Source organism: Anser brachyrhynchus, assembly GCF_964034855.1.
Source record: "Anser brachyrhynchus genome assembly, chromosome: 8".
NCBI lineage: Eukaryota > Metazoa > Chordata > Aves > Anseriformes > Anatidae > Anser > Anser brachyrhynchus.
This window is the reverse complement of record NC_137702.1, coordinates 3,156,838-3,168,997: the sequence shown is the minus strand read 5'-3', so window position 1 is coordinate 3,168,997 and position 12,160 is coordinate 3,156,838. Positions and strand designations below refer to the sequence as shown.

The 12,160-nt window shown below is 38.0% G+C and overlaps 1 protein-coding gene across 7 annotated transcripts in view; it reads left to right on the top strand.

The window, feature by feature from the left end:
- Window positions 1–12,160, top strand: part of PATJ (PATJ crumbs cell polarity complex component) — a 148,893-nt gene that overhangs the window by 106,458 nt on the left and 30,275 nt on the right. For all 7 annotated transcript variants that reach the window (XM_080603110.1, XM_080603114.1, XM_080603113.1 and 4 more), the window contains 5 exons: window positions 841–913; window positions 4,320–4,412; window positions 8,863–8,934; window positions 9,422–9,539; window positions 10,118–10,251. In XM_080603110.1, the coding sequence (XP_080459236.1) occupies window positions 841–913; window positions 4,320–4,412; window positions 8,863–8,934; window positions 9,422–9,539; window positions 10,118–10,251 (490 nt within the window). The remainder of the gene's footprint in view (window positions 1–840; window positions 914–4,319; window positions 4,413–8,862; window positions 8,935–9,421; window positions 9,540–10,117; window positions 10,252–12,160) is intronic.

The following is a 12,160-nucleotide window of genomic DNA, read 5'->3' as shown; positions in this document are numbered from 1 at the left end:
GGCGTGCTAGAAAAGTTTTTGAAGCAAACTTTGGAGTCTTTTTTATTTTTAATATGCCTCATATTTGCCTTTAAAAATATGTATCACTGAAGTCATATTTTACTTGATTCAATTTTACAGAGGCTAAAAAAATGCAGAGCTAATTTCAAGAGCCAAATGATTTAAAAGACATTTGAGGAAAAACATCAGTAATGCAGAATGCTCTTTAATAAGAAAGGCTTTTGAAAGTTAGAGTAATCGATTGTCGACTTAAGAATGAGTTTTAAAGAGGACAGAATAAAACATGCCATACATGATAAGCATCTTTGGAAAAATAATGCACTTGTGCATAGAGGGAATCAGTGTTCATCTTTTTTTTTTCTCCTGCTTTTTCTAAAATTTCATCCAAGTTTTTATATTGAATTTTGTACAAAAGACCACTGCAAATGTGGACAAAAAAGCAATCTATTTCATCAAAAGCAGGTTTCATAGTTCAGCAATGTGAATGTTAGACAAGTCTAAATAAGCAGTTAACAAGTATAGACATTATTAGAAGAGGCTAACAAAGTATTAACACATCTATTGATGTGTAGAGGCCATAAACTCCAACTGCATCCTCTGATAATCCACATTAAATTAGATTTCCAAAGTATGTAATGTCAGAATCTCCCAGATGAAACTACTGCGGTCCCAGGAAGGGATGTAATCTGCTAGCAGAAAGCACAAGCAAAGATGAAGTGCTTTTCTAAGCTCTGACTTCTGATAAGAAGCAATTCTTTTGCCAGTAATAATATTTTCCTAACGGACAGAAGTTGGGTCATTGTGGTTAACTGTGTAATACATTGTTTGTTTGTTTTGCAGAAATGAAGATGCCGTCAATCAGATGGCTGTTACTCCTTTCCCATTGCCTTCCAGCTCCCACTCTTCTATTGAGGTAAGGTTTGTGGGTTGTTGGTTTCTTGGTTTTGCTTTTAATTTGGGGTTGCTAGATTAGACTAATCATCATTAGCAGTTCGTTATAAATTCAAGCACCTTCTGTAATGCAACTCTGAATCATGAAATGCATTGGGTAGGAGTTTGACCTGATAGCTGTATTTCACTGTCACTTTTCTTTGTTCTCATCATCACTGAAAGGGCTGGCATGGCATTAATGACAGAGATTAAACAGGTTACTGCTGTACAGGAGAAAAAGTCTCTGCATGCAAACTTTGCTGTCTCCTATCCTGCGCCTTTTTCAACAGGTTAGAGTCGTCATGGTCTTTTGCCTGGAATGTGGATATCCTCCTAGCGAAAATAAACATTTTTCAGAGAAAAGCTCACTCCCTCTGAGTTTCACTTCCCCCAGAATATTGTTTGCATGTCTAAAAATGAAGTAGGGGTGCCAGCAACTAGCAGTGGTAAGGAGGTCGCTGTATATGTGACTCCATGACAAGATCATCTTGAGGCAGTGCCAGCTTCACCGAGAGCCTTGGCCACATCTCCATCCTGTGTTACCCCAGCATGGGTATTGCGTGTTCCTGCTCATTTTTTCCTGTAGGAGCCGATGAGAGCTGGTTGGGCGGGGAGCTCTTGTACATGGTGTTGTAACATGCAATCTAATGCAAAACCTTCCTTAGTAACGTTACCAGTGTTCTTTACTCTGCTTGCTGTCTCAGCCCCAGTGTAGGCTGATTGCTCTCTTGTGCACCGTGAGTCCCCACGGTGTCACCACACTGGTAGCATTTTGACGTCTCAATACAGCGTAACTACATTTTCTAGATAAAGCACATGGTTAGCCTTGCTGTTGCTTCTTAATTCTATTTCTATTTGAGCTAGTAAAGCAAAAGACGTTTTATAATTTATTTGGGGTTTGGTCTTGCCTTGAACTGACGAATTCAGGTGCATTAAACTTGTGATATTTCAGTAGGCATCGCTGTGATCCTGCAGCACTGGGCCACCCTGGTTAGTGCTGGATGCATTTCCTGGCCACACGCTTGCTATTTCTGTTGGATTATATTGCCACTGCTGGCTGCTTCCGTCCAGGCCTAGCTCTGGTCAAGAGTTGTTGCACTGTGCTGGGTGAGAGCTGCTTGGTTTTTGTTTGGATCTGAGTCACCTGGGGGCAGTGCTTTGGCTTTTCTTTTTCTCCCCCATCAAAGCAGCATGCTCCAGGTGCAGCTCAGGGATTGCAAATTACAATTAACAGAGCCCAAGTTCATTCTATTTTTGTTGGCTCTTTAATACCTGCATTTGTTCCCAGCTTTGTTTAGTATTTGTGTCTTTGGGTCGTACTAAGCTTTGTTTAGTCACATTTTGGTCTGTGGTCAAATGACCGTAACTAGACTCTACCAGCACGTGGAAACCAAAAAGTTCGGTCTCATGTGCGACGTTCGCCTTTCAAGGTAGATGCTCTTGAGTTGAGTTTCATGCTGTACTGGCAAGCTCGTATTATTTACATTGTGTCTGGTTTTAGAAGTAAATGCTGGGTTTTACTTCTAGTCTAGTACCTTTTTATTCCATAACATAAATGTAACCAAAAGATGTTGTATAGAACTTGACATTGCTTTCCTTTGTCAGCTATTTGTGTGCTAAAAAAAAAAAGACTGTGCTTTATATCTTGAAATACCAAATAAATATTTAACATTGTGATTCATATACTGTACATGAATCTTGTCAGATCGTATTAAACAGCCTAGCTAAAGTAACAGAATATCAGGGAGCCATAGTTACCATATCCTATTGTGTTAATCTTCATCTTATCTTTCTCTCTTCATCAAGGCATTTTAATACAGAACATGACAAACAGTAAATATGCCTTAAAACAAGGTCTTGCTTCATTGCATGGAGTTGCAAGGCAGGATAAGGTTACATTGTGGTGTAATGTTGCAGGCATACCACCAAAAACAGAGTAACAATTCGTTGTGCTAAAAGATCGGTTTGAAAAATGTTTCATCGATCGGAAAGCCACCCCACCGTAACCTGTTTAGCTGGGGGAGCGACACATTCTGCTGCGGTCCTGAACAGAGTAAGCCTTGTAAGGACAGGGGGTGGTTTACTCCTCATGCAGTGGTCGAGACATTTGCATAATTGCAGTTGTGCACTATAAGGTAAAATGTCTCATGACAGTTCAGCAATAATTTTTCTTCGGAAGATCTTAAAAATTGATTTGTTGTATGTAGTTTATCTTGCATTGGAAGAGAGAGCAGCTCCAAAGTTGGATCAAAGGCTTGAGTGTATTTGAACTACTTTAAGATAAAGTAAATCAAAATAATAGATCAAAAATATCAGATTCAGGACCTGGTCAGTTTTTAAAAGGGAAGGAAAATTACCACCTTACATTTTGCATGTGGCTAAATTAGTGATAATTTAAACTTTAAATTCTATCTCAATCTTTTCATGAAAAGATGCCATTTCTTCTCTATCTAAACTTTATTATTGGTACGGGAAAGATATTTTTTCTTGCAAATACATGCTTCTTATTATATAGAGAAAATAGCAGAAAGTCCTGATCAGAAAAGCTTTTCTACCTAGTATGGTGCTATTTTATGTTCTAAAGGCCATTTTTGTTTGGAATCCTCTTCAGAAAGAGAGAAACTTGTTATACCTTGGGTGCAGTGTAGGCGTGCGGCACAGGTTCAAAGCCAGAGCTCAGGTAGGAGGTGGTTCTGGAGCACATCTTGGTGAAGATACTGATGTCTTTTGGTCCACTAACTTCAATAATTCGTTCTCCATTAGTTGTATTTGAATGCTATTTGCAGTATTTGTGCCGTAATATGCAGAAGAAACTGAGTCCTGAGGTCCCATTTGCAGTTGAGGTTGGAGGCTGTGCTCCAGTGCTGGCTTCAGCCTGCAGAGCTTGGTGGCCACACGCTCTGTCTAGAGGAGCTTTGGCTTTGGCGATTCCTCCGGGGCAGAGCCCTCAGTCCCACTGGTACCAACCCGCTTGGACTGCACGAAGGGAAACTTAGATTCCTTTTTAATGCATTGAGCATGTGTGAAACTCATCCCCTCTGCAGAAGTCTGGCGGGGGTCCCTTAATCCAAACTCAGTGGTTTTCACACTCGATGTGGTTTGGTCTGGCTTTGAAAATTGACCCAGATCTGCTCCTAGGTGCTACCTCATGGTATTGGACCACCTCCTGGTACTTGGGGATGGCTGGAGACTGAGGTCTGTCTTTCAAAACTTGTATCACTTATTTGTCTCCTGACAGTAGGATGCTTTAATTGTGGATCTTTTTACTTTTTCATGCTGCTACTTGTTTAGAAAAACAAAAGAAAAGGTAAAATTGTCTATTTTTTTTCTTTAGCTGTTATGGGGAATCATAGCTCTGTTTAAAAACTGTTATCAATCCTTTCTACCAGGATCATGGTGGCACCGAAACTGCAAGCAGTGAAGAAGACCCAAGTCTGGATGTTGTCATGAAAAGCCTGACTGATGAGGAATGCAATAAAGCTGTAAGTGAATACTTACACCATTGCTTAGTAACAATCACAGCTTAGAAAATGCCAGCTCATTGGCTTGATTTGCTTTTTACCTGTGTTTCAGTTGGTGTATTACAGCATACATTTGTTGAATAATATCCAGAGCATGTAAGAGCAGAATCCAACTTCCTGCTTTACGTACATAAGTTCTCTTCACGTATTTTCATGAATTAAGACCTCGGTATAATTAGTAAAAATACTGAGTTTAAGTGTTTTTATGTAGCATTTTGTCTCTCTCTTGATTGCTTTCTCAGTTAGGCGGATTCAGTTTCTACTCTTGCTATCCATGTATGACAAACTTCAGAAAAAAGCATGGTCTGTAAATCATTTTCTTCTTTATATTCATAGCTTCATAAATTCTAAGGCCAAAATGACTATTATCATAATCTAGTCTTGCCTCCTGAATAACATAGCTATAGAGTTACTTTCAGTAATTTCTACATCAAGCCCATAACTTCTAGTTTAATGTGTTACTGTCAGTATGCACTGTAATAAATACTGAACTTCTCGTTGATACAAATAGGGTTTTTGTTGTTTAGTATGTCAGGATCGTGCGTTATCAGAAATCAAAGTCCTTCAGGGTTCAGCTTTAATCTCTTTTTTTGGACTCTGTATTAAAAGTTTGAAATGGAAAACTACTAAACATGCCGAAGAGTGACTAACCTAGAGGTACATAAAATTTGCTGAGACAATCTTTTTGCCCAACAGTCCACTCTTTTTTCAAGGAGTGCATTCACTGAGATTTGCTGTGTGCGCAGTTTGTGTGCAGGCCTTCACAAAGGAAATCTGATACTTGTTTTCCCAATTTCTTCTTCCTGCTCCATCATGTTTTTTTCCAAATATGAGTTGAATATATATGATGTCCTGCAACTAGTAAATACTTAATGAGCCCATGAACTGTAAGAGTTAGGAGGTAGTACATGGTATTCGAGCATCAGAATTAACCAAACATGTAAAATGGATTTGTGTTCCTAATGGGTTACAAAGAAGTTTAATTATTTGAGTTCATATTCGTTTGCCTTGCTCAGAGTTCTCCCTTGATGGGCTGGAACATAAATGTATCAAGGGTTTTCTTGTATTTGTTTACGGGTGTTATTCACTTTTTCTTATTGCTGCTCTTGCTCAACTTGGCAAAAAAAAAAAAAAAAGATGGGTTACAAAGTAATGAGAACAACTGCACAAAAGTGGATAAAAAGATACAAAATATGTTGTAAAGAATGAACTTGGTATAGGATATGTGCTGTGTAGTTTTTTGGAAGCTAATAGAGGGAGCGTGAATTTAATGCAAAAAATAAAAATGGGAAGAAGAAATGCAGCAGTCCAAGATAGGCACGGAGGGAAGATGCCACTGGGACAACAGAGGACAAAATATATTGGCAGCGTCTTTTCAAATGTGATGAATCAAGAAAGAAGTGAACAGTTGAGCCAAATGGTAGCAGTTTCGGTATTTTAGACTGAAAGATAAAAATAAAATGAAAAAGTGTTGATGGTAAGATTGGTCCTATATAAGACAGCAGAAAAGTAAGAGAAGACAAAGGGATATGTTTGTGGAGAGCATCAGCAGAGTACTTTATTTATTTTTTTGTTTTGACTCCCTGTACCAGCTTATCTTTCCACTTAAATTTGTCACATAACAGCAACCAGCTGCTACAATTTGCCATTTATCTTTGGAATTCAAAACACAGTGTCCAGCAGGCCCATAGTATTATCCCTGCCGAGGTGCAGACGGGAGGCAACCTGTCCCAGCTCTGTGGCGGTACCAGGAGGCAGTGAATGCATCAGTCCTCTGGCTGCTGCATTGCCCTGCCCCTGTTCAGTGGCTATTCGCTTAGAGGGATCTTCCTGTTTTTTTTTCCATTAGATAAATAACTACTGAAAAGTTAAGTACTAGGAGGTGGAATTAGAAAAGTATTTGAATGCCTGCAGATCCAACTGCTCAGTTCCTTGTGGCCTCAGTTGGGCCAGCCCTCAAAATGGAGGCACAAACGGATGAAAAATGCTAGAGGCAGCTTCAGAATTTCAGATATTGCTTTCGATCAAGATTTTAAAGTTACATGGCAAATATTTTTAAGAATGGTATCTTATTTTTGTAAATGCTGCTATTATTTGGTTGTAATCAGTCCCTTCAGTGGATATGGGTCATAATGGCATTAAGGCTTCGACACTGCAGTCCAACATACAGCAGCTCGTTATTTTGAGGAGAAGAGATTTCTGTTGCAATCTTTTAGTGACCGAGGCAAAAGAAAATAATGCTTTATTTTCCACAGTGTGTTGCTACCAGAGCCTAACATTAGTTCACCATTGTTACTGAATTTCTCAGGCATATGTCAGGAGAAATCAGGAATGTGAAAGTCAACATGTAAGATCAAGTTCACTGAGTAAATAAAAAGTATGTGCTTATCAGCAGATCTTTTGCAAGTGCATACAGCTCAAAGCACAGACAGGACGGCTCACCAAATGACAGCAGAAATAAAAAATTCAAGTCACTTTGTGTTGCTGATAAATTTGTCAGTCTCTCCCGAGATACTTTTTGTTGTCACTTCATCACTTTAAAAAGTAGAAAGTTGTATAATGGACATCATTGTAGACTCGGATGATAAGACGGGGAAAGAAAACAACTTTATTTCTGGACTGGAGCCAACGGAAGTGTTAGGCAAAGTCGGCACGCTCATTAGCTGCCACGCTGAGATGTCCTGATGGCAGGTGGTGGTTTTCTGAGGATGGTTGCTGTCCTGGCCTCTACAAGGTGTTGCTGGAAAAGAATTGATAGTTGGGGGCTTTGGGGGAGACTCAACACTTTTAACTTTACAGAGGTGAAAATGGCTTGAAGAGTCATTGAATGTGCTCTGAAACACCTCGCATCATTAATGTCCTGGTAGTGTATGTGTCGTTTGCTGTCCTGTAGGTAGATACTTAATAATTATAGTGTTCTTGTTAATAATAATAAATACTTAAACTGATGTTAGGTGAGAATGGATTCACTTTGCCTACAAGATTTGAACTTGGATCAATGATCTGTCTTTAATACAAACAGAAAAGATGTCCTTGAATTATTGGCAAAGAGGAGGAGCTTCACAAAAATGCTTCTGGATGTGCTTGGGGGAATTGAATTAAATTAAGCCAGTTGGGTCACAGGCCTATGACAAAAGCTGAGTGCACAATTCAGCGTTTGAGGGGCTGCAAAACCTTCTCATTTTATCAAGACACCTCCATCATAGAAAGGATTAAAGGGCTTTAAAGGTGATGTACAATGCTTACTTGATGTGCAGGTTGAAGTTTTAGGCACATATCAGAATGAAAAAGAAAAGTATGGCATTTTTTATTGCTCATCAAAACACTCTCTCATAAGGTGACAAAGCAATCTTCCTGCTTCTCCCCTGACACTTCTGATAATATAATGAGATCACTTTATCTTATTTTCTTGTTATCCATTTGGATAATAGTTACAATTGTATGCTTAGAGCAAGAAAAAAAATGCAGAAAAAAAGCCTGTGGGGCTTGGCATGTTTCAGTGTAATAAAACTTCAGGAAACAAGGCCAGTATTTTCAAGCCTGGTTACCTAAATTTTGATTTATGTTTTCTTTTGTATGAATTGTCATCTTAATTAGACGTTCTTCTGAGGTGCAGAATATCTCTGTCTTTTGAAGCTGGTAATCAGCTTTTTTGAAAATTTGGCTGTTTATCATTTTTTTTTAAAATGAAGTAAGATAACTAAATCTTATGCTGTGATCAAAGTGGCCTAAGTTTGGTATAGAGGTTTAAAAAAAAAAAAAAAAAGAAAGACACTAACTATCTGGAGGCAGTTGTAGGAGAAAAATATTCTTTAGTGCATTGTAAAGGTATGGAAAGAAATTAGGATACAAGTGAAGCCCGTGATTGAAGTGCCATTGTTTGAGATGCTTATAATGAGGCTGGGTGATGCATTTTAAGCAGTTACTTGAAGTGCAGGCAGCACGCTCAGTGCTGCTGAGGGCTACCACGAAAGGTGTGTCAGAAGATAGACATGTGAGTACCTGTCTGTTTCCACATAGTATGGGAATTGCTGTCCTGGTCACCCTGGAGAATGGCCTTCCATCTTCTTTATCACTTCATATTTTTAGGACCTATATAAACGATACGTAATAGTCTCCTCCCAGAAAATCTCTTCCTTAAATTGTATGCTTTCAGTAATTCCTGGTAATTTCTGTATTCATACTAATTTTTAGTAATTCTAAGTTCTGTTCTAAGTAACTCTCAGTTTTTCTCTAAGTAACTCTAAGTAATTCTAAGTTTTGGAATTCAACTTCGTGTGCTAGAAGTGTACTTGTATGACGAAATGTCACTGTGTTTAACCAGACCAGTAATTTCTGGTTTTGGAGGATATTTTATTAAAGCTAGTATAACATTTTCAATACACCTCGCTTTCTTTTTTTGACCTTTTAGGATGTGAAATGTAAAGCTGACAAACCAATGTTGGTGGATCAGTCGGAAGCGGAGGAGCAGCTCCCAGAAAATGTTTGTGTATTTTTGTTGACCATTAAGGGGGTTGTATTTAGTTGAAGGTTGTGTGATTTATGGGGGAGAGGGGCTAACTGGAGAAATACTAAAATAATTTTCTTGGGGGTAAACTTCAAAAATTACTTCTCTTTAAGTATATCAAAATAGTCCTACAGGCTAATGTCAAGGATGTTCTTTGCTCTTTAAAAGAAAAAAATGTTGTTTGGCATGAGAGGCACCACTGACAAAAGGTGAAGTTCTGTTCCTACTTCCTACGCATGATTGCTGGAAGCACAGTTATTCAGACTTCTGATTTGCTATTTATTTTCAAAGTGAATGTTTTCAGTTCATCACCTATGCTTCTTACATGTTTCCCTTCTGTTGACTTAGTAGATATAGTAGGGTGCACTAATTGACAACTAATGCTGATTGACAACTAATGCATAATATGCATTTCTGTGCTCAATAACTGATCTGTTTTGCTTCTGCTGTGCTTCAATTTTAGGTTCTCAACCAGATCAAGCAATCTAAATCTTCAACAAAAGTACCCGTCAACTTGCAGGAGATAGCCCTGGTGTCAGCACCTACTTATCTTCCTCCAGACACAGAAGTCACCAGCCGCAGTATGAACCAGTTTCTATGTTTTCAACATTATTGTGTGAATTAAGCACCCTAATCCAGGATATTTTTTCTGTGTGTGGATAACTTTTGCTGAGATTTTTTACTTTGAGCATCCAATGTACTATTTTAATTTATTTTATGAAATGTTTGTACTTTTCTCTCATTTTTATAATTTTTGAGAGCCTGAAGATGTCTTTGCATGCTTCTCATGACTTTTGTGTAGAGACGGATTTTGCTCCTCTTTTTAATTAAAATAAAGACAGAAGTAAAGGCAATCTGGGACATGACCTTATCTACCCTGAATGGAATACACATTGCCATCGTGATCTGAATTGTATAGGTTGTATCTGAATTCAGTGTCCTACCAGACATTTATTCTGAATATTTACTCCTAGAGCTTTGGAGATGGTCTAATTTAGAGATTTCAGAAGTGACTCAGAGTAATTGTCAACTTTGGTTTAGATTTGTAAAGATGAAGAGCAAAATAAGAGAGCTTAATTAGTTACTCTCATATGATTCCTTTTTTTTTTTTTTCTCATGTGATGGTTTGACTTATTTCTTTCCTTTTCCACATTCTTAGGTGTCTTTCCACCTCTGTTGCCTGTGGATCCAGCAACATGTCCTATTGTTCCTGGGCAGGAGATGACTATAGAGATATCTAAGGGTCGGTCAGGGCTTGGACTCAGCATTGTCGGAGGGAAAGATACTCCCCTGGTGAGCTTCTTTTAAACTAATATATTAATGTCTCTGATAAAGAATAAGAGGTAAAGAAACTAATTATGCCACTAGTCTGTTACTACCCTACTGCGTTGGTCAGTATGGGGAGGAGAAACCAGAAACCACAATCTTCAATAACACTTGGATAATTTTGCCTTGTATCACGTCAGTCATTTTCTGTTGCATTTAAATTGAAAGGTCTGTGTTTCAGAAGTGCTTTCTGCTATGGTCAGAGTTTACAAATATATGTTATGTTTTTAACCAGTGTGAATTCAGAGTTTCATGCAGGTAAGTTACCAGAATGATTAGACTAAAAGAGAGTGTCACAGAGGTAGAACTACTTCAGCAAGGTTACACCTGCATCTTCAGAATATAAATGTTTAGTAGATATTTAAACAAAATGTGATACATCTCCCATCCAGCTTAACAGAGGTAAATCAAAGGCAATCTTTTATTGTTTTCTGTGTCTTTTAGTTTAATCTGCCCTTGGCTATGTTGTTTAAACAAAAATTATTTTCAGCTACCTTAAAATATATCAGTTCAAGTGTAAACTCAGCAAGTTAGTTATGCTAACGCCATTTCTACCTCTGCTGTTGCTGTTTCCACTCCTCTCTACGTTTAAGAGATGCTGTATTACAGTATAAGAGAAAGTCAGCTTATTTTTTAAATGTCAACTTCAGTTCTTTCAGTAAACTAGTCTGTTGCAGAGGTGACTTTACTGCATTCTCCTGAATCCACTGCAGCAGAGAGATGTAAGACAACAGAGCCTGCTCTGTTACGTGCAATTGTTCTGTTCCCAAAAATATCATGGTTGTTCATCGTTAAACAATAAAGTGCTGTGAGTGTCAGCAGCCAGAGATTTTAAACAGTTGCAATGTAGCAATCTTTTTCCAGACCAAGAAAAAAAGTGGAAGTAATAAGGTGGTTTTATTTTGCAAAGCACAGGCTGTATCTTTTACAGCATTAAAGCTGAAATTGGAAAAGGTTCAGCTTTCTATCCCACTTATCCAAGTCTCTGGATGTGTGGAGTTTGGATGAATTGCTCTGTTTCACATGGAGATAGATCTGAGTTATGCCAAAGGTTAAATCAGCCTGTATGGTTTTCACTATGTCCAGCCATGCACTGGTTTGTGTCTAGTCCTTTTTTTTTTTCCTAGCTTCTCAGTGTTGAGTAAATTCAAATAGGAATTTCAGTATTAGTCATCTCTCTGCTTTTTCATTTAACTGGAACTTGGAAATAATACATGGCAGTCTGTCAGACACAATCTGGTACATGTCTTTCATGAGATTTTCATATAAATAAATGAAAATTATAAATATCTACTTTACAGAGCAGATGAGAAAAACGCAGAGGATTTTGTTCTTTAAACTGAGTAAATGGTTTTGGTTAAGTATTGTACTTTCATTACTTTATTCATTAAAGTGTCTTTGTAGGAGTTTATGATCTATGCAGTTGATTGCAGTAACCGTGAAATTCATGGAGGGAGGCAGGTCTGATTTCCAACATTTCTAATCCGTGCATTTTGGACCTACCAAAATGAGTCCCTGTTTCTTGTCATATTTCTTAATCTGCTCATTCAAAGGCAAGCAATGTTATTTCATAGGAAACAAGTTACATTTGTGAGACCACAGTCTAATCTAATAATTCACCATATGCAGAGACCCTCTCTGGGATTCTCCATAACTTGCTTATCCAACCAAAACAGTGCATGCATGCTGTTCTCCTTACAGCAGGTAGCCAGTGAAGTGTCTTCAGCTGGTAGGATCAACATCAGTCTGTCTTGTAGTAGTGATCTCCCTCAAATTATTCCCAAATTATTTTGATGCTTTTTTTCACCATGAAGGCAAAAAGAAAAAAAAAATGAAAGAAAAAAGCCCTTCAGTAAAGATCTGAAATAGTTTACAT